Below are 23,903 nucleotides of genomic sequence, written 5' to 3'. Positions count from 1 at the left end.
CACTAGTAGCCATTGCAATATCCGCATCTGATACCCTGCCAAGGGAACTAGAGTGATAGTTGCTGCCATGGAGCCTAATGTTTGAAGAACTTAATTTGCTGGGACCTTGTTGTTGCATAGTAATTGGCCAACCTGGGATCTTATACGTTGTAGCCTTTCTGGAAGGAGAGATGCAATTCCAGAGACAGTGTAAGTGAGCTCCAATGAAATCCAGTTTTTGGAGTGGGTAGAAGTGTGGACTTTTCGAAGTTTATAGTTAAGTCTTAGAGATGTACAGAGATGTATGGTGTAATCTCTTGCCCGTTCCGACGCCTGGTGGCAGTGGCGAGGAGCCAGTCGTTGAGATATGGAAATACTCAAAGACCTTACAGTCTTAGATGAGCTGTTACCACTGCCATGCATTTGGTAAACACCCTGGGGGATGTGAGGAGTCCAAAGGGTAGTGTTCTGAATTAGAAACGACTGACTCCCAGCTGGAAGCACAAAAGCCTCCTGGAGCTCTCTTCTATTTTTATGTGGTAATAAGCATCATCTTGAGTAAAATCTGGATCCTTTCTGGTCTGGTGGGACTTTTTGGATGACTCATTTGCTTAGCAGTTTTTGAATTTCTAGAACTGCCGCTTCCCTGAGACTGGGTGGTATGTCTGGGAGCTTTTTCTGGAGTTTTGGAGGTTGTGATAAAGTTTGGTAACTGCTAGATATAATTCCCTGTACCCATTTGTCTGTTGTTAACATCTATCAGACAGATTAGAAAGCAGTCCTCCGACAGCCTCTAGAGGCGGGCAGTTGGGCACCCATTCAGGGGTGCTGGTAAGAAGCTCCAGAGAAGGTCTCTCTGAATTCCCGATTTTGTGGTCCATTTATGCCTCTAGGGTGTATCTTCCACTGCTCCCCCCTCTGCCCCAGAAGAAGTTTTTGCCTCGTGAATCCTGGAAAGGCCCTTTGGATTTTTTAAAGCATAGTCTTCCATTCCTCTGGTTCCTAGATTACGGTTTCTGAGGAGTGGAGAAATCTATGCCAACTACAAAAAGGGTCTTACCATCCTTTTCACATCTGGCTAGAGTATCCTTTACCTTGGGACCAAAAAGGGAAGATCAGTCAAAGGGGGAGTTGAAGAATGATGCTTTAAATTGTTCCCCCAAAGTTGCACATACACATCCAAGAATGCCTTTGGATGGCTATACCTGAACCCACTGCCATAGTCGTCCCACAGCTGCATAGCTAATGAGTCTCATGGACAAGTTAGAAATTGCTTCTAGGGTTGCAAACCGAGAAGTAAATTTATCTCATACCCCTTCAGCCACTGCTCCTTCGAGGGTATCCAAGAGATCCCTCTGTAGTCTTGTAAAGTGCACCATATAATTCAACGACCTTAGCACGGAGGTCAATGAAGCATAAATGCACTTCCCAAATCTATTCAAAGTCCTAGACTTCTTGTTAGGAGGACGGACAATAGGACTTTCCTCGGCAAGTTCCTTTCTGGTGGCTGCTGCTACCACCATGGTGTCAATGGGAATTCCTTTAGCCAAATGCAGTTCCTCCTTAGGAGCTGATAATACTTGATCAGGTCTCTTAGGGTCTGGTTCTATGGCATCGGGCATCTTCCACACCCACTGACCGATCAATTTAATGAAATCGTCAGCAGGTGGAAAGATCCAAGAAGTAGAGGGTTGGGCACAAAAAGTCTCCAGGTATACAGATTCCTTAGAGGAAGACCAGCCACCCCATTGTTTCAGGAGTTCTAGGACATCCCCGAAGGAAACATCATCAGGGGGTGACCTGGGGAACCTTCCCCTTCATCAAAATCAGTATCTTCAGTGAAAGACTTTTCTGGAGAGTCTAAATGCTTCCTTTTGCACTTTCTTTTCATATGGACTTCCTCGGGGGGAATGATCAGGGGAAGTATCCAAAGAAGAGACTACCAAGGTAGTTGTTACCCGAGACTTTTGCACCCTCTGCCCTGGGGATAAGACTGATGATAGCTCAGGTCAAGGAGATATTGAAATCTGTCCTGACAGGGATGGCAAGGACCGAGTCTCCAATAGACAATGCCTATTCCATAATCCGGAAGACTAGCCCCCCATTAGAGGGATGGGAACCCAGAACCGAAATAGACTCCTTCGAAACTGGGGTCACACCCTGCACCAAGGAGTCAGCCCCCGGAACAAAAGCCTGGATCAATGCTACAAAGACCAAGACCCCAAGAGACATGGACGGTTCTGAAGGAACTGAAAAGGTACCATGCATCTCGACTAGAGAGTCTCGACCCCGGGAGGTCTCCAGTGCCAAAAGCTCGGAGGTACTCACGGCAGTTCTCAGAAAGGGAGCCAAACATGCTACCAGAACAGAGACAATCAGAGCCAGGAGAGTCAAGATCCAGGGGCTCCAAATGCTCAGCAAGAGTTGGAGGAGGGTATGGGGGTGACGCAGGATAAACGCTTCCGACGTCGTTGTGGCTTGGAACAGAGGACAATCCCCTCACCACCAGCAGCTGATCCACCAGTCTCATGATGTCTGCTTCTGAGAGACTCTTAGCAGATCGAACAGATGCAGTGGAATGAGATTTAGGGGGCTCTCACTTCCACAAAAGGAGTGCCTTTAAAAGGGTCCATAGATGGGGAATAGGACGTTCTTGGGAGCAGAGGCAACCCTAATTGTTCTGGTACCGATGCATCAGTAGGTGCCAAAGAAGAAGCTGTCGGCTCCGAAGCCAGTTCCAGTCAGATTCTCTGGTGCCGATGAACTCTTCCATACCAAGGAAGTTTTAGGTATTTTCCTTGTCTATTCCGAGGACTGTGGAACAGAGGAAGGCCTTTTCTTTGAAATAGGTGAGGAAGTGCTAGCTTCAGTCATGGCCTCATCAAACCTGGATTTGAGGAGTCCTTTCAAAATTAGTCAATTCTTTCTTTCCGTTAAGGTTCGGGTTGAAAATTCCATGACAAATTGCACAGTTTTCCTGTAAGGGCATTTTTCAAAGGCAGCACACACACAGGGTATGCCTGACTGAGTTGGGCATTTTGCACTCACATTTGTTTTACATCTCTTAAACCCAGGAGGTGCCTTAAGAGAGTTTAGAAGGAGATACTTTTTTCCTGTTGTTCAGCCATAACAGCCAGAAGAAATGCACACTACAGAACAGAGTGAGAAATGCAACAGAAAAAGTTTTTTTTTTTTTTTTTTTTTTTTTTTGAATAGACAGAAAATACCAATGATGGTATGTAATACCTTAAAACTGTAAACAAAGAGAGTGGAAGCAGTACCAACGATGGTACTGGTCAGTCTACCAACGGTAAAACAGACAAAAGAGGAAATATTAGTTGCAATAAGAAAAGGAGGAGCGCGTAGAAATACAAAGAGTTATAAAGAAGGAAGTGTATAAATTAGACAATACTCACAAAAATACGCCAAGGCTCGAGAAAAGGAACAAACACGTCTGGTCTTCGAACCAGCAAACAAGATTTGAGATAATCTTTGTGAGGAGCACGATGGGTAGAGCCTGGCTCGGGAGTTTGGAGTGTGGGCTGAAATAAACGTCTGTCTCGGTTCCAAGGTTCAGAACCAAACCAACTGCCAAGGACTGAGTGAAGACTGACATCATCAGATCTTTAGTAACTGTCTAAGTTAAGTATTTTATGTGCACCCTCTAGAAAAGACTTCACATCAGTCAAATATCACAAGTCATTAATTGTAATGCTAACATATTCAACTTAATTCTTAAGTGATGGCCATTAAGGCATCAGCCACAGCCAATTTACAATGCAGTAGAGAAACTGAAACAATGAGTAAAAAGGTCACATGCAGACAAACCAATCAGCAAAAACTAAAAGAAAAAAATCTGGCCAAGCTAGAGATTCACTGTGTGATTCCTTAAACCTCTTGTATTAGAGGTACATGGGATATACACAAATGACCCTTTAAGGCTATCATGTGTTTCAGCTATACGACAGTTCTAAATGCCTATGACTTTTTTAAGTCTGTTATGGACAAATTCAAGCCAATAAAGCCACACCCCACTAGCTGTGGACATGCAGGTTTCAGACTTCTTATAGCTTCATCAGCACAGCATAAGTGGACTGTCTGGCTAACCTTTAGAAACACAGGGTTGTTGTACACAGCTGAAGTGATACTTCCACAGAGACTGACAGGGAAACAGTTATATCAAGTTCCAGAGAGTTGTAAACTCTGGGCTTCTGTTACATAACACAATAGCGTTATTATTTTTTCTTTTCACAGTATCCAATTTTAGAGACTAAATCCACCACTAGAAAAAAAAAAGTGTTTTCAACTAGAAGATGATTTTTTATTTAAATGGAACAGAACATATCAATAGATATACATGTCAAATGTGTAAAGACACACACATATATGCATAAACATTAGCTTCTGTACAGAAAAGCTGAAGCAAATCACTTTAAAGCACTGACTTCTACAGTACTATTGTAAATGTACTGTTAGTTTTTGGTACAGATTATTAAAATACATGCGGTGGTGCAGCAGTAGCGTTGTCGCCTCACAGCAAGAGGTTCTCCCATTCGATTCTCAGCTGGAGCGCCTTCTGTGTGGAGTCTGCATGTCCTCCCCGTGGTAGAGTGGCATTCGAAAGACTTGCGTGAATGGGCATGCCTTCATTGAAGGTTGGGCGTCGGGCTGGCACCTCAGCACTGTAAAAATCTACTGCCAATCATTAGCGGACCGGAGTTCCGCTGTGGCAACCCCTAACCCAGAAAAGCCGAAAGAACAACAAACATCATTAAATATACGAACACAAATTAATGTATACATTGTTTTACTCCTATGCAGAATATTTGATATCACAATATTTTTAAGTTATCAGGACTGTGGATTCACTGGTTATGAATGCTGCAGGTACCAAAAATATTCAATTAGCTACCAAAATAATGTTTTAATTAAGCTCTCCTCACGTCACTAGCATTCACAAATCCAGTGATCTAGGTAATGTCACAATCGTTCGTAAAGGCAATGCTAGCATATTAACATAGTGATTTACAGAATTTGGGGCTAACAATGTTTTCTTATTTCGGGCTGTGATAAGACAGTAAATGCAAATAAAGAATGTGTGATATTACGCTGTGTATTTTCATTCTTATAGTGTATATTCGTCCAAGAGCACAACCCTCCGAAGTACAGCACAGTACAGGTAATATTTAAATTGCTCACAGCTGACTATAAAATATTATATTCAGTACCACTATGAAGCAGTATGACTGTAAACAAGTCAAAGTAAAATATGACAATAGCTTTAAGTCCCAGTACTAAGACATCTATTTCCTTAATACATACAAACAAACATAAAACGTTAACCATAGCTGTCAACCTCCTCTCTCCAAAATGAGGAACACTATCCATCATAATGTGGAACAAATGGGCAAATTGTGGAACACTTACTAATGGCTTAAAACAACTTCAACTAGGAAGGTCATAGGATAGTTAAAATATGTTGAGTTTACTTATAAAAATATAATTTAATGATTTAATATGATTCATTTCTACTTAAAATGGATATCAGTTTTAAAAAATCCTATCACTGAATGTGTGACAGACCCTTTCAATGTGGAACTCTGACGAACATGAACTTTTAAGACCCCAAATGAGGTACACTTGAGAGGTATGACGTTAACACACACACACTATATATATATATATATATATATATATATATATATATATATATATATATATATATATATATATATATACACACACACACACACACAATATATATATATATATATATATATACACACACACACACACACACACACACACACACACCTCTTACAAGCGTAGCATCTGTGCATACGTTTTTACTTGCTCTGCAATATGAATCACTCACCTACTGATTTAATCACTGGTTTATAAAACTGCAACATTCAAAAACATTAAATGCAAAACTGCAATTTTCTTTCAACTTCTACACATTCCCCAATAATACACATACCTTTATTCTTCTGAGTTCGAGCAATCTCCTTCTCGATCTCGGATATTTTTTCCAAAATCCCCATGTCTGACGGCTGAAGTGGAAACCTCTGGAACTAAATTGTCAGCCTGGCAACTCCACAAGCAGCAACTGCTTTGAAGAAATCAAAACTGCCTCAGCAACACATGAACTGTCAAGTTCAAACTACTAATGAAAAACTAATGTCCAACAACCAATGTTGTTAGCCCTAGCAGATTTCACACCAGCTGCCAAGCTAACTTTTTCTACAGAAGAGAACACACGACTAGTACCAAGCCGGAAACTGCCCGGAGAGTTCGCAACTGTGCAACAATAAAACGTTCCGTGCTCAATCCTGCAGAATAAATTTCTGATCCACACGATAATACTTAATCTTGATGAAATTAAACTAATAGAGAACTCTGATTGGTTAAATTAGAGAATACGTGCGTGAAACGCTGATGTAGGATTTTCTAGCAAACTGAATGGAAACTATATAGCAAATAACCGTTTTCTGTACAAGCTAATCTGAAATATTTTGTAGCGATAACTAGTTAAAAGATGAGGTTTGGTACACGGGTTTTTATGGGGGTGAAAACACTAGGACAGTGCCATCGGAGACATAATTATTACAGTGGGTATCTTACAGCAAAAGAGTGATAAGCATCCTTCTAATAGTTGGAATGTATTTATTTTATTTATCGGGAAAGTCTGACTTGGCATATGGCCTTTTTTTCAGTGGGGTCCGGGAAAAAAATTATCCAGATAGTTACAGATACGGAAAATATCGCATAATAGTACCTGTAAATACAAAACAGACTTGCATAGCTCTCAAAGGGACACATTTCAAAAGATAAGAAGTGATGTAAAATTCTTGCAACGAGGAGTGTTTCGGTGTGGTTTGTTTTCATTCATATAAATGTATAACTGTATATGTAATCAGTGATGGTTTAATAAAGATGTTTCCTATTTAAAAAGGCAGAAATTGAATAATGTATGTAATGTTGCTTAGGTTTTATGATGTATAGCAATACATATAAAGTATAATGTTTATGTTAATATAGTTTATTTACTTTTATATGAATGTAAATTTGCCTATGTCACAAGTGATAATTCAATAAAAGTGTTTGAAAAAAAAGGAAGCAGGGATAAATCCAGAAATAATTACAGCCAGTTAAATATTTCCCTTTGGGAAAAACAAGGTGCCCACAAATTAGCACATAGATGGTAATCAATTAAGTACGGAAGAAGTAATTAGAGATTTGGGGACCAATGTAGATAGTAATCTCTCCTTTGATAATCACGTTGCCAAAGTGGTTAGAAAGACCTTCTATATAGCCCACCTTATCACGAAAGGGTTCACATCTAGATCAAGAGAAGTCATTGTGCCCCTCTACTCATCACTCATCAGGCCCATAATTGAATACAATGCCCCTTTTGGGATGTACCTTACCTGACACCTGCAGCAACTGGAGAGACCCAAAAGTACCTCACCAAGAGGATCATGGGCTACAAACAGATGTCCTATGCACCTCGACTAAAGAAACTCCAGCTCTACTCAGTTGCTTACCGACTACTCAGAGGCGATCTATGCCTGACGTACAAAGCCATGTCAAACCCAGAATTAATGGACATGCTCCACCTCAAAAAATCCAAGTCCCTTAGAGCTACACGCTCCAGGGACCTAAACCTCAGCATAAAAATAAATAGGACATGCTGGAGGGACAGATTCATTTCCCAGAGGCTCCCCTCATTCTGGAATAGAATCCCAATTCATGTTAGACATAGCCCCTCGCTGACCCTCTTCAAGCGAAATTTGGACGTGTGGATGGGAAAATGCAAATTCACCCCTGGGATCTCTCCTGTGTCCCTGCTAGACAGAGGCACAGTAAACTAATCTTAAAAGGGTACCTTCTATGACCTACTTTACAGAGGCACAGCAGGCTAATCTAATAGGGAGGCGGAAGCCAAATACACTCTGGCTAGGCTTATAAATGGCCTATGGCAGATAGCCTAGTATCTACCTATGAACCTATTAGTACTGCTAACCTGAGACATACATTCAAAGAGAATGAGAATTAATATACATTGTAAGAAGTAAAATAAGCCTAATTATTGTAAACTGTAATTCACCACCTTTTCTTTTAAAGTCACCTGTTTTTGGAGAAATTAAGAGGGACACAGCTAAAATAGGAGTAAAAGTCAGGGACACTTAAGAGGTATGCAGTGATAATTGTGTAAGGCACTGTTAGATTTCTACTTTTCTACTATATATATATGTTCGTATAACAAATTAAGATATTAGAGGGTTAATAGTGCTAAGTACAGTGCAAATAATTCAAGATATTTAACTGTAGCACTATACCCTCAGTTTTACCCTTGTTCGATGTAGATTAACTAATTTTATTTCCAAAGATAGCTCTTTTACAAACATTGCTAAGTGACTAAAGATTTGCTGTCACTAACTGTATGGGGTGTATTATTTGTAAACTTTGGCTTGGGTTCAGAAACAAACAGCTTAAAGATTTAAGCAAAATTGCCTGAAGAGTTGCAGAGCACAAGGTGTGGACTATTCAAGGACACAGTGCATTTGCACAAGAATGCCAAGTACCATAGCTTTCATAGGTTCATAGGTACTAGGCTATCGGCCCAATGGCCTAAGTAAGCCTAGCCAACAAGAAAGTTAATTTCCTGTGCCCCTGTCGAGCAGAGCCACAGAAGTGATCCCTGGGGTGTATTTCCTATTTCCCATCCACTCATCAAGATTTTTCTTGGAGAGCGCTAATGAGGAACTTTGCTTGACATAGATGGGTAGCTTGTTCCAGAGTATAGGAAGTCTCTGGGGTGGGAATCTAGCCCTCCAACATGTCCTGTTTATTGTGGTGACAAGGTTTAGGTCCCTAGAGTGTGTAGCTTGGAGGGATTAGGATTTCTTTAGGTGTAGCATGTGCAACAGCTCTGGGTTTAACATAGCTTTATATGTTAGGCAGAGATTTCCTTGGAGTAGGCGATATGCTACAGAATAAAGCTGGAGTTTTTTGAGACGGTCAGTGTAAGGCATCTGTTTGAGGCCAGTAATCATCTTTGTGAGGTACTTCTGTGGCCTTTCCAGCTGCTGCAGATGTCTTGTGAGGTACATTCAAAAAGGGGTGTTGTACTCTATAATGGGTCTAATGAATGCCGAGTAGAGGGGAACAATACATTCTTTTTTCCTGATTGAGAACCCTTTTGTGATGAGGTGTGCCACATAGAAGGATTTCCTGACTACTGTGGCAATGTGATTATCAGAGGAGAGACTACTGTCCACCTGGGTCCCAAGGTCTCTTATCACACATTCGGCATTAAGTAGACTGCCGTTTATGTGGTAGTTCATGGGTACAAAGTTTTTACCAAAGGGGATGACAATGCACTTTTTGGCATTGAGCTTGAGGCCATGCCTCTGACACCAGGCATCTGTCTCAGTGAGGCCCTTCTGTGGGATGTCCACATACAAAAGAGACATTAGAAGAATTAGATATTTTAATTGACATATTTTACAGGACTTCAGGACTCCATTTCAATAAATCAAAATCAACATTTTTATTTTTAAATAAAAAAAAGAATTGCAGACGAAGGGGAATCACATTACAGGGAAACAAGAATCTACCTTAAAATATCTATGAATTGAGTTATGCAAGAATAATAATGAATTAGTCTAAAAAAAACTACAATAATATCATCAATACAATTAAAATCTGTGTGGAAAAGTGGAACAAAATAATATTAACATTTGAAGATAGACTACAGTTAATAAAATGGTTTTACTACCCAAGATTCTATATATAGCTTCGGCAATACAACTGTTACCAGAAAGGAATATACTCAAAGAAATAAACTCATGCCTAATAAAATTTTTATGGGTCCCAAAAGAAACAGAATAGCTTTAATACATCATATCAGACCATGGAAACAGGGAGGATTAAACTTTCCTGATATAGAAACATATATAAAAGCATCAATATCTAAAACAATCTCAGATTGGATAAATCCAAATTATTCTGCAAACTGGAAAGAATTATTAACTGTAATATCAATAAATGAATTTGAGTTACAAAAAAAAAATCAAATAACATATAAAAACAATTTGCCATGGCACATATTATCTATTAATATGCAATATAACATAACTAAGTCCACTAAAACGCGTATGATTAATTATTACATTGATTCATTTAGGAAAATTGTTTATGCAAATATAGATTTAAAAATCTGGTTTGATCTTTTAACGCCATTCATAGTTACAAAGAGCTATCCACACAAAATATACAGAGAAATAATTCATTCCTGGGAAAAGAAAGGATTTGTTTGTTGGTTTCAATGTATCAAAGAACTAAAAGTTTTGGATATGCAAACAATAGAAACAACATACAAAATTCCGCAACAAGATTTGCTAATTATACAAAGCATTCTGATGTATTCACAAGATTTATGCAGAATAATTAGTAATCCTTCATTTAAAGAAATACCTATATGAAATCATATATAATGATTATGACATGGGAAATAGTATTTCGAAATTTTACAAGATATTGATAAATTATAAAACAACACCCAAATCTTCATATTGGAATTATGTAACATAAAGGCACTCATTACAGCTAACTGAAGAAATTAAATCAAGCATTTTATTATCAATAAAACATACATCCTTTACACAATACTGGAAAGTTTTTAATTGGAAATGCTTGCACAGAGCATTCTTAACTATAAAACAACACCCAAATCATCATATTGGAATTATGTAACATAAGGGCACTCATTACAGCTAACTGAAGAAATTAAATCAAACATTTTATTATCAATAAAACATACATCCTTTACACAATACTGGAAAGTTTTTAATTGAAAATGCTTGCACAGAGCATTCTTAACTCCAGATAGAATTATTAAAATTAATTCTTCCAAAAAGGGAACATGTTGGAAATATGAGCAAATGCACAATGGGATGACATGCTCGACAAGCCACATTGCTTCGCTAGGGATGGCTTGCACCTGTCACCCTTAGGCTTTTGTATACTGGCCAAGGCTCTTGCCACCCCCATAGTGCCTTTTTTAGGCAAGGCTCAAAGGACAAACCCACCTCCATAGACAACCCAAGGATAAAAAAACTAAAGGTAATGCTACTGAATGCCAGAAGTCTAAACCTCAAGATGCACGCACTCGAGGCTCTCCTCAGTATGGAGAAAATCAATGTCTGTGCAGTACAGAAACCTGGTTCAAGGCTCCTGAGAGCACCCCAGCACTACCAGGTTATAACTCATACCATGCGTTTTGGCCCCAAAACTGGGACAGAAGCATAAAAGGAGGTGGAGTATCTATATTCATCAAAGATACCTACACCTCCAGGTTAGTGGCACTGCACGAAGCATCGGAAACCATCCATGTGCAACTAACAGCGGGCAAAACTGCCTTTCAGTTTGTAGCCTGCTACAGAACACCCTCCCTAATACAGGAACCCCACTTGGCATTCCTGAGAACACTGGAGAATATGAAGGTCTCTCCAAACACTATGTTATTGGGTGACTTCAACTACCCAAACATTGACTGGGAAAACTACTCAAGCCCAAACACCCCTGCCCAACATTTCCTTGAATTTATAAACTCTAACGCAATGGAACAACTGATCACCACTCCCACAAGAGGGAACAACATACTGGACCTGGTCATCACCAACATGGGGACTCTATGTTCCACACCAGAGGTAAACCCCTCATTGGTAAGATCAGACCATAAACAAATTTCCCTAGACATCTATATCCCATCCCGACCCCCAGCCAAGGAAATCACTGTAAAGAATTTCTCAAAAGCCAACTTTGCACTTCTCAAGACTGAGGTGGAATCCTTCAAAGCCCTTGGGCCAGAGGATAATACAGCCCAATCCGCAGAATCCTTTACAAATGCATTCTATGAGCACCTGCAGGAATGCATGGATCGTGCTATCCCAAATAAAACCAAGACTCACTCCTCCAAAAACAGGAGACCTGTCTGGTGGACCCCAGCCATAAATAAGCTATACAACAGAAGGAGGAAGCTACTACATGACAGAGCAAAATCCCAAAAAGGGAAGGCATCTCTGATCAGTATTAGCAAGAAACTTCGATCCCTCATAAAATCATCAAAGGCCAGTTTCAAAAGAAAAATTGCCCTAGACACTAAAGATAATCACAAGGCCTTCTTTAGTTATGTCAGGAACATGGGCGGAAACTTCCAGATATGCTCTGAATTGTTGCATAACGGTACAAAATATACCGAACCTACAAACATAGCCAACATCCTGGCAGACAGATTCAGCGCAAACTTCTCCCCCCCTTCCCCCCCAAAGGAGCAAATGCCTATCCCAACTGAATGTAACCTCCCTGACATCACAGATGCACAGGTGAAAGCTGCCCTCTCCAAAGCAAAAAACACAGCATCTATGGGACCAGACGGTGTCCCAGGCTGTGTCTTACATGAGCTCCAAGAAGAACTGAACCCTCACATTAAGTCACTGTTCAAACTTAGCCTTACTACAGGATATGTATCCAAAGAATGGCGTACAGCTACAGTGGTCCCACTCCACAAAGGTGGTGCCACAACGGACCCCGAAAACTATCGCCCCATAAGCCTGACTAGTCTGGTCTGTAAAGCTATGGAGCATATTATCATGGAACTCATAAACAAAGACATTGGGAGCCTCCAGACACTGGACCCTACCCAATTCGGCTTTGTTAAGGGCAGCTCTTGCCTCTTAAACCTATTTGATTTCTTTGAAACAGTTACCAAAGCCATAGATGACAGCAAGGTAGTCCACACAGCCTACCTGGACCTCGCAAAAGCCTTCAACACAATACCCCACTCGGGCATCATAAATAAGCTTACCAGCTTAAATATCAACCCCTATATCACAAGATGGGTTTCCAACTGGCTCAGAGATAGAACCCACATGGTCAGAATCGCAGGTGCCATGTCCGAATCCAAACCAGTTACAAGTGGCGTCCCACAGGGCTCAGTTCTGGGACCTCTCTTGTTTGGTATATACTTCTCTGAGGTTCAGGCTAACACAGGGGGATTATGTCCGACAAAGTTCGCAGATGACTGCAAACTGGGGGCCATAATCAAATCTCCAGCTGACACAAGCATCCTCCAAAAGGGTCTCACAGAGACGGATGCTTGGTGCCAGAGCCACGGCCTCAAGCTAAATGCTAAAAAGTGCATAGTCATCCCCTTTGGGAAAAACAAGGTGCCCACAAATTACCACATAGGTGGTAATCCATTAAGTACGGAAGAAGTAATTAGAGATTTGGGGACCAACGTAGATAGTAATATCTCCTTTGATAATCATGTTGCCAAAATGGTTAGAAAGACCTTCTATATAGCCCATCTTATCACAAAAGGGTTCGCATCTAGATCAAGAGAGGTCATTGTGCCCCTCTACTCGTCACTCATCAGGCCCATAATTGAATACAATGCCCCTTTTGGGTACCTTACCCGATACCTGCAGCAACTGGAGAGACCCCAAAAGTACCTCACCAAGAGGATCATGGGCTACAAACATATGTCCTATGCAGCTCGACTAAAGAAACTCCAGCTCTACTCAGTTGCTTACCGCCTACTCAGAGGCGATCTATGCCTGACGTACAAAGCCATGTCAAACCCAGAATTAATGGACATGCTCCACCTCAAAAAATCCAAGTCCCTTAGAGCTACACGCTCCAGGGACCAAAACCTCAGCACAAAAATAAATAGGACATGCTGGAGGGACAGATTCATTTCCCAGAGGCTCCCCTCACTCTGGAATAGAATCCCAATTCATGTTAGACATAGCCCCTCGCTGAACCTCTTCAAGCGAAATTTGGAAGCATGGATGGGAAATCGCAAATTCACCCCTGGGATCTCTCCTGTGTCCCCGCTAGACAGAGGCAGAGTAAACTAATCTTGAAAGGGTACCTTCTGTGACCTACTTTACAGAGGCACAGTAGGCTAATCTAATAGGGAGGCGGAAGCCAAATATACTCTGGCTAGGCTTATAAATGCCCTAGGGCAGATAGCCTAGTATCTACCTATGAACCTATGAATGCAGATTGGAATCACATTCTTTTTCGACTGTGTTAAAACTAAGCCATTTTGGAATGGTATTAAAAACTTTTTTACAAGCTTAATTTAATGAATAGTTTAACTTATCTAAAGCTCTAGTATTATTAAATGTGTACGAAGGTCCTCATTTGAATGAGTCAAATATGTATCTAGTTTGGACAATACTTGCAATCTCAAGGAAGTGTATAACAAGAAGATGGAATACAAACACAACACTGACTTTGGAAGATGTTTACAGCCTACTGAAGACCACAGCATTGTTGGAAATTAAAATTAAAGAATTAAGGATTCATCTTAAGCCATTTATTAAAAATCCATGGAAAAAAGTCTTATCATTGATTGACACTTTACAATAACTGAACAGATACACTCTGATAACTGGATTGTTATACCTATAAAGTAATTGTATATATTGAGCTCTGTTATAGTGTCAGGCTGATGTAAATAGTGCACTTAGTTATTTAAGATGTTATTTATTTATTTATTTATTTATTTATTTATTTATTTATTTCAGTTTGATTACCGGGGAGGTCCACTGGGCGTTGGTAGCCCGTTTTCAGTGGAGGCCCGGGGAGAAAAGCTCCAACACAAGGAATTATTACAGTTCAAATATTTTGATTACAAAGGTAATATCAATGTACATGCAAAGTTATAGGAACTCTGAAATACAAAAATAATTTCAATGAACATGCAAAGTCATAGGCACTCAGAATTACAAATATAAGGTAGTTACATAGGGAATATTAATGAACATGCAAAGTCATAGGCACTCTGAATTACAAAAATAATTACAAAGAACATTCATAGTCATAGGCAGTCTGAATTACAAATATCAGGTAGTTTCAATTTTGTTTAGGGAGAAAGGCAACCCATGATGAATATTGTTTTACTATGTAGTTCACTAGGTGTAATACTTTTAGAAGGGAACAGGAAGAAGAATAGGAGCAGGTTAGTCAGGGGCAAATGGGGTAGAAAGTTTAGGATTTGTAGGCCGAAGAGTGCAGTTGCAGATTCTGTTATGATAGAGGTAGGAATGAAGCTGAGTTTTGAAGTTATTTAGGTTGGAACATGTCCTAAGTGACAAGGGCAGGGCATTCAATTTTTTAGCAAGTGTAAAGGATAAGAGAAGCTGGCCAGCAGGGTGCTGGGGTTTTTGAACTGTGATCAGGTTGTGTTGAGAACATCTAAGTGGTCTGAGGGGGGTATAAGGGTGCAGAATATTAGAAAGGACAGGGCAGTTAGAAGGGTGTAGTAGTAGCTTGATGGCTGTGGTGAGTTGGATGAGGTTGAGTTGATTGGGAAGTTCAAGCCAGTTTAGGGAGTGAAGGGAGGAGCAGTGATGAGAAGAGGATTTGGCGTTAGTGGCAAATCTAGCGACTTTGTTATAGCATAACTCTAGTTTGGTGGCAAGAGAGAATATAAGATTAGTGAGCAGGGGGGCACCATATAGGAGGGTAGAAAGGAGGAAGGTAGAGACAAGGGTTGCTCTGGAATGAGGGGAGAGGAAGTGGTTGTTTCTATAAAGTAGACCTAGTTTTATGTGTGTTTTTTTGATGTTCAGTTGGATATGGGAATTAAATTTTAGTTGATCGTCGATTGTGACACCAAGAAGTTTGGAGAAGGGTACGATTTCGATAGGGGAGTTATTGAGGCTGGAGATTTGGAATGACTTTTTGTCAAGAGAGGAAGATCTAGAGGGAGAGAAAAGGAGAATCTTAGTTTTATTGGCATTTAGGGAGAGGTGATTTTGTAGCATCCAGTTTTCAGTGGTTGAGAAGGCACTTTGGGTTAGGGCTTGGAGGTCTGTTAGGTTTGGGGTGGAGCAGATTAATGTTGAATCATCAGCATATTGTACAATAGTTGTGTTGGGGATGGCCTTATGGAAGTCATTTATGAAGATATTGAATAGTAGTGGGCCGAGTATAGAACCTTGAGGTACTCCAGTAGGGGTAGGAAGAAAAGTCGAGGTTGCTTGGCCCCATTTTACCGCTTGGGATCTGATAGAAAGGTAGCTAGAAAACCAGGAAAGGGATTCTGAGCCAAGGTTGAGATTTGATAGGTGACTTAGGAGGTGTGTGTGAGAGATGGCATTGAAAGCTTTTGATAAATCTAGAAGGACAGTAGATACTATGTTACTGGAATCACGAGCAGAGTTGACTGAGTGCAAAAAGGAGAGAAGGGCAGTGTTAGTACTGTGTCCTGGGCGGAAGCCGTGTTGGGTAGGAGAGAGAAGTTGGTGTTGGGTGAGGAATGGCAGAAGTTGTAAATGGATACATTTTTCTAGGATTTTGAATATAGGGGAGAGAATGGCAATAGGGCAGTATGCCATCTTCTTGTTATACACTTCCTTGAGATTACAAGTATTGTCCAAACTAGATACATATTTGACTCATTCAAATGAGGACTTTCGTACACATACAAATACTATGGAATTTATTCAACTGTATTTGAAAAATAAAAAAAAATTGAGAAAAAAGATCTGCCCTTGATGAATCTGAGCTGATTTGGGTCTAGAGTCTGTAAGTTATCTATATTCTAATTTATTAAATCTGTAATGATCTTTTCTATAGCCTTACAGATGAGGGTGGTCAGGCTTATGGGTTTATCATTACTTGTGTCCTTTGAAGCCCCACCTTTGTGCAAGGGAATGACTGTTACTATCCTCTATTTATCCAGTATGAACCCTATATTAAGACTGATGTTGAATAGCCACTGTAGGGTTGTCTGACAAATGATGAGCCAGGCATACCAATAGGCTACATGGTATGTTGCCCATCCTCGTACAGTTAGCATTCTTCCCTTTAGATAGCACCTTGAGGATTTGATCTGGGGAGATTGGGGGGGTTGTAAATCTGAGTATGTGATCTGAGAATATTGGAGATCTGATGGGCTTGAAGTTTGAACTTAGTTTATCAGCAGTTGAACTTCTCCTGTGATGTGTGCATTTCTTCCTGTGTCCTGTAGGTAGTGTAGCTAGATAGGTAGGTGGTACAACTCTCACAGTGGTGAACTTGTGTAGGATGGGGTTGCTATACAGTCAGGTAAGCATAACCTCAACCACAACTGTTAGCAATCAACTTTCACTCTGGAGAAATATTTTGAAGTGCGGGTTGGTATATTGGTAAAGGTGTTTACCTCACAGACACAAGGTACACGGTTTGGTTCTCACATTTTGAAAAGGAAATTGGCTAGGCTTAAAATAACATACAAGAGCAGCTAGCGTAGTACTTACCTATGAACCTATAATGTAATGCCATCTGTGCTCAGTGCTGGGCATTGTTTCTGAGGTTTCTAACATAGTTAAATAATGTCTTCTTGTTATCCTTCAACTGAGTGACTATTTTTATCTCATATTTGGCTTTTTTGATTTTATTGGGGTCTGGAGGTCCTTGTTCAGTTTAAGAAAAGCCTTTTTGTACCTTGAAAGTTATTTTTTTTGTTTTGTGTGCCATATGTTTTTTCTTTTATTGTAGCACTTTTATATTAGGGTTCTACTATAGGGATTTATTTTTGAATTTGGCATTGTAATCATTTTTGAGGGAGACAGATGCATCTATGAACTATTTACATGTGCATAGAATTTGCCAGTTAAGGATTTCACATAAGCAGTTGGGCCCATACCTCTCAACCGCTTAGAATAAGAAATCTGGACAAAGCTAAAAATAATTAGGGGGGGTCAAATGCCCCAAAATAGGTATACATTTTAAATGTTACCCTTATAAATTTAGAAAGTTGCTAGACTAAAATGTTTTGCATTAGCATACATTTTCTGAATAGTATGAAGTCTGAAACTCAAATGTGTCTCACTTAGTGAATTCAGTCCTCACTGATCTGCCAAAAAAACACAAATTTTATGTGGAGCAGACCAGAATCATGAGGCAAAAATCTGGACATCCTGCTAATATCTGGACACTTGAGAGGTATGCTGGGGTTCTCAAGATGGAAGGGGCTTTTGAAATTAGCCAGGTCATCACTCAGTTTTAGTAGATAAGCCTTTGCATAATTTCTGAATACTAATGTATTCAGAGTTGATTTAGACTTCAGTCTTATGGAGAATGTGAATGATTTGCAGCATATCTCTTAACTGTCTACATTTTTGCAGAATGTCCAGCTCTTTGACTCATATTTTTGATCTGCTCTTCATAAAATTTTTAGTTTTCTGAGAAATCGCTGAGGATTGAAGTCATTAATTAATGATATGCATTTGAATTTCTGACTTCATACCCTTCAGAAAAATGTGTGCTACTGCAAGAATCCATTACTTCTAAATTTATGCTTGCAAAATTACAGTTGGTGGGGTGAAAATCTGGTCCAAATGTCGCTGCTTATTTCATTGTCTGAGTTCATTGACATTTTTGTTGTCATTAATGTGTATTTATTGATATACCATGATACTATCTTGTCCAGTAAGATATCTCATAATGATTATTATCTGGATGCAAAAGGCCACCTTTGTCTACCTGAACAAGTACAATATTCCTGTTCTACCTTGCACATTTTACTGGTGACACTAACGGTTCAGTACTTGCCAAAGGAAGCAGCAAACCCTCCATTTGGATAGGAACTACTTTGAATCATTGCCATGGCTTGTGAACAAACCTTGTAGTATAAGAGAATATTGTACAGCACTAGTAAAACTTAGTGAGATGTTATTTGGGCCAGTGGAGCTACTGTTCTTCATGGTGCTCATCTACTTCTTCATGAGAATATAATATAATTGTGGCTCCTCTCAAAGCCTAGTACAGTAGTGTCTTAACTTGCTGGAGTTTCAAAGCTATAGCTAAATGTCTTTGTAGATATGCTTGTCATCTGATATGGAACCATTGATTCCTATAACACCATACAGTGATGAGGATTATCTCCAAGCTTCGTTTCCTACTTACAGAAAACCCATTTGCCATTTTAGCTTATAGGAGTTTTTGGTTGACTAGAAATATTCCAATTGTATTAGTATGCTTATTAATTTAAATTATAATCTCTCTTTATGTATAGATGGCTATGTATATGGTTTTAATGGCTACTCCCTGTGTACTGCCCCATGCAGTATGTACAATGTCTAGGACTCTTGCTACAGACAGCAATTTAATTTTGCTTTATTTCAGTTGCATTCAAGCAGCTTAATCTGCTCCCAGCTACTGTCATTTTCAATTTTGTGACCAAAGTTTGGTATGTAGGTGCTTACGCTCTAAGCCTGCCTAAAACATTGTTGATCTCTGAGGGGCAATATAGTTAAAAGAATAATGCAACATCTGTATACAGGATAAAGACTGGCAAAACCACTTAAGAAAAATGTCCATCCCCTCTGAATTAAACAGTATGACATTGCATACATTTACTGTGGATGCACATGTCATACAGCTAACTAGAATTGAATCGCACAAGCATGTCTTAGCCCAACTACTAATCTGTCCATTTAAGTATATCTTAATTAAAGAGAACAACAGTTTCCTACCTTTTCCTACATTCCACTATAACTGATTTTGGTTATTATATGTATTTCTGGATTCTAACATGCTTTTGTTTCACAGCTGTATGAGGAAAGCAATTTCATGCATTTGCAACTCATTGGAAAAATCCTCATAGGATCAGAAAAAAGTTACAAAGCTAATGACAAAATAGACTTTTTAAGCCTAGCCATTCATGCCCCAATTTTCATAATTATCAATGCCCTAGGACTAGAATGACTTTGGTATATGCCTGTGCCTTAGGGCGTCTACAAGCTGCTCCTGTCCATAAAGGTGACAGGTGACAAGCCAGGGGTGAATTTACAGTTTTCCATCTATTGGTCCAAACTGCATTTGAATAGGATTAAAGAAGAGCTCTGTTTAACATAAATGGGGAGTCTGATCCAGAGAAGGGGTAATCTCTGAGACACATATCTGTTCCTCCAATATGTTTTGTTTATGTCACAGAAGAGGTTTAGTTCCTTAGATCAGGTAATTCCAGTGCTGTTTGTTTTCTTAATGTATAGCAGATTAATCAGGACTGGCTGGGAGGATGCCTTGTAAGGTAAGCACAGATTACCTCTCAGTAGTCTGTAGGAGACTGAGTACAGGGTCAAGGCTCTGAGGTGGTCCCCACAGGACATGTTATTTACACCCTGTATTCTTTTAGTCAGGAACCTCTGTGGCCACTCTAGCTGTTGGCAAATGGCTGGTTAGCTACATGCTGAAGGGTGCATTGTACTCAATTTATTGGTCTAATGAGAGCTGTGTATAGTAGGTCTATGATCTCCTTAGATCTGGATGCCTTGCCTGTTGCACCATGTAGAAGGATTTTTTCACCACCATGGCACATGGTGATCAAAGTTCAGGTTACTGTTCAGTCTAAGTTCCCAAGTCCCTTATCAGTGGGTCTACTTTAATCTTAAGAGAAAGAGTTATCAATGTTGTAATTTGCAGGGGTGGTCATTTTCCCAAAGGGTATAATTATGCATTTTTGGCAATACGTTTTAGAGCCATGGTTTTGGCACCAGTTATTTGTCTGTCAGACCCTCCTCAAGGATATAGCTTGCAGTCATCAGCAAGTACGGTCAGCCAAGGCCCTTTACATTTGCCATGACTTCAGAGAAGTACATTCCAAACAGAAGAGGTCCCAGTATGAGCCCTGTGGGGCATCATTAGTAACAGGCCTATTGGTGGAGGTGGAGTCCCCCACCTTAACATAATGTATCTTATCTGTGGGTCATTTGGCTATCCATCAGGTGATATAGGGATCAGTGCCTAAATTAGTGAGTTTGTCTAAAACACCCAAGTGAGGTATCATGTCAAATGATTGTACCAGGTTGACTTTGGCAGTATGCACTATTTTGCCCTTAGCCATGGCTCTAGTGACCTTCTTGAAGAAGTCCACCAGGTTTAGTAGGCTTGAATTGCCCTTGACAAAACCAAACAGGGGTGGGTTATTTTTTTTTTAAGATTTCTATGTCTTTGTTTATCAGGTCCATGATAATTCTTTCTGTGACCTTGCATGTAAGACTAGACAAACTTATGGGTCTGTAGTTCCCTGGGTCAGTGGATGGTCCACCTTTGTGTAGAAGCATGACCATTGCAGTCCTCCATTCCCTAGGGACAAAGGCTGTCTGGAGGCTGTAGTTGAATAGAGATTCTAGTGGGCCTGACAGGTCATGTTTCAAGCTATTTAGGAGGCATCCACAGATATTAGCAGGGCCCATTAATGCACTGTTTTTACATGTGGAGAGTGCTGTGAGGACCCTTTCTTTACTGAAACTTGGAGGAGAAATGGTTGAGGGTATTTCCTGGGGAATAAATGGTAATCTCAGAACCATATGGATTCTGACTTCTGCTTGTACCTTATTGTTCTTGTTAACACTTTTGAGTAAAGGTATTGTTTACTACTCTTTTATCTTGGACTTTGGCAACTACTGTAGCAAATTAAATGTTTCTGTTAAGACATTTCTTCTATACTTACAGATTGAGTGGGGTATGCCTTCAGTTATATATGAAATGTCACAAACTTACAATAAATTAATGTTTTTTTGTTTTTGCATGTATATTTATGTTGACCAAGCAGTCATTTTTTTCTAACTAGAACTAGCCAGTACAAATTTTAGCTTACATTCATTCATACATACATACATATGTAAACAGACACACACATCCCATGTGAAAAGTACAGTTGTGTACCTACTATAAATGTAGATGTTTGAGTGTATTCACTGTTGCAGTCATTACTCTTGGGTTATCCTGCTGGCAGGCTACCCGCAGTCGGCCAGAATTCCAAAGTCTAGGTCCGGCGTCGGTTGCTGTTGCCTCTTCCCTGACGTCAGTGCACCAGGGGTATAAAAGATGCAGCCGACGCCATTTTCTTCAGTTTTTCTTGCCCCAGATGTCGGGTGCCCCAAATAGGTAGGCTGAAAAATATAGCAATAAGAAATGCATGCACAATAATAACATTTCCTTTATCTACAAGCAAATACACCAAAAAGGTTGTATAGGATACAGAAGTGCAGATAAGTCCCAGCAAAGAGAAGGGGGATGGTGAGTGGGTAACCTGGACTGCAACAGTGAATACACTCGAATATCTACATTTATGGTAGGTACACAACTGTACTATGTTCATCGTGTTTCACTGTTGCAGACATTACTCTTGGGTTGAATCCCAAAGCTGAGGATGGGTGGCTGGGCTAAATAGGATTAGGAGAGGCTATGAGGCCCTGCAGAACTGCAGTGGCAAAGCCTGCTCTCTGGACTTAGAGTAGAGAGGCAAGTGGTAGTGCTTTGTAAAGGTGTGCACTGAACTCCAAGTTGCAGCCTCTTAAGATGTCTTTGGTTGGTACTCCTCTGAGGAAGGCTGCTGAAGTGGCTGCTGCTCTGGTGGAATGAGGCCTAATGCCCTTAGGCACTGATTTGCCATGTTGAGAATAGCAGAAACGGATGCAATGGCCTATCCATTTAGAAATAGTCTGTTTTGAGATAGCCTTTCCTTGTGATCCTGCAGTATATGACACTAAAAGCTGCTCACTCTTTCTGAAAGCTTTAGTTCTGTCCAAGTAGAAGTGTAACTGCCTGTGTATGTCCAAAGAATGCAGAATTTTCTCACCCTTGTTCTGTGGATTTGGGTAAAAGGTAGGCAAGTGAATGGTTTGATTGAGGGCCACACTGGACACCACCTTAGGCATAAATGTAGGGTTTGTCCTCAGAGAAACCCTGTCTGGATGAAAAATGATGAAAGGTTCCACAGCCATGAGTGCTTGTAACTCCGAGACTTGCCTTGCAGAGGTTATGGCTAGGAGCAGAGCTGTTTTCCAGGATAAGAATTTAATATCCACTGTTGATGCTGGCTTGAAAGGAGGCAGTGTGAGTTTTTCCAAAACATAATTGAGGTCCCAGGCCAGAATTGGTGCTCTCCTTGGAGGCCTAATGTTTGTTTTTGGCCCCTCTGAGGTACTGCCTTATTAAAGGATGAGAAAAGATTGGTGGTTCTGTATTGTAATGTGCAGAAATGGCAGAGGCATGAATCTTAATTGATGAGAAAGAAAGGCCTTTGCTCAGCATCTCAGTTAGGTATTGTAAAATCTGGGGCATATTTGGTACAGACCTGTCAATGCCTTGTTCCTGGTTCCAAGCACAGAATCTCTTCCATTTTTCTGCATTAGATTTTCTGGTACTGGGCCTCCTGGCCTCCAATATAACATCCATAATAGCTTTTGAAAGAGGAGTTTTCTGAATGGCTACTTTATCCAGCATGCTGCCAGATTTAAGGTCCTGAGTTGGCTGTGCAGGATCTGATTGTTTTGTTGGGTCAGCAAGTGAGAATTTTGAGGCAATATCCATGCTGGGCCTTGAGACAAGCTCTTTAGGATTGGGTACCAGTGTTGGCCTGGCCAGTCTGGTGCAATCAGAATCATTTTTGGCTTCTCTTGTCTGACCTTTAGAAGTACTCTGGGAAGGAGAGACAGTGGGGGAAAAGCATATACTGTTAGATTTTTCCAGCTGAATGATAGGGCGTCCACTTTCCATGCTTGCTTGTGGTAAATCCTTGTGCAAACTCTCTGCAATTGACAGTTGTGAGGGGAGGCAAATAAATCTATGTCTGGGCATCCCCATTTCCTTATTATCATCCTGAAGACTTGTGGATCCAGTTTCCATTTGTGGGGATCCATGAGATTTCTGGTTAGTTCATCTGCCAGAGTATTTGTTTTTCCTGGCAGGAATTGTGCTTGCAGGTGAACTTGAAAAGCCAATGCTGTGTTCCATAAGGTCATTGCTTGTCTGCAGAGGGGGTAGGAATGAGTACCTCCCTGCTTGTTTATGTACCACATGACCATAGTGTTGTCTGTCTTTATCAGTAATTGTCCTGGATGAAGCAGGTC

The 23,903-nt window shown here is 40.2% G+C and overlaps 1 protein-coding gene across 1 annotated transcript in view; it reads right to left on the bottom strand.

Moving 5' to 3' along the window:
- DRG2 (developmentally regulated GTP binding protein 2) overlaps window positions 1-6,298 on the bottom strand; it is an 808,865-nt gene extending 802,567 nt beyond the window's left edge. The window contains exon 1 of the mRNA XM_044089666.1: window positions 5,960-6,298. Coding sequence (XP_043945601.1) covers window positions 5,960-6,023 — 64 coding nt within the window. The 5' untranslated portion in view covers window positions 6,024-6,298. The remainder of the gene's footprint in view (window positions 1-5,959) is intronic.
- Window positions 6,299-23,903: the final 17,605 nt, after the last annotated feature.

This window comes from Protopterus annectens, chromosome 12.part0, assembly GCF_019279795.1.
Source record: "Protopterus annectens isolate FY-2018-M chromosome 12.part0, PAN1.0, whole genome shotgun sequence".
Taxonomy (NCBI): Eukaryota; Metazoa; Chordata; order Ceratodontiformes; family Protopteridae; genus Protopterus; species Protopterus annectens.
This window is presented reverse-complemented; position numbering and strand designations above follow the sequence as displayed.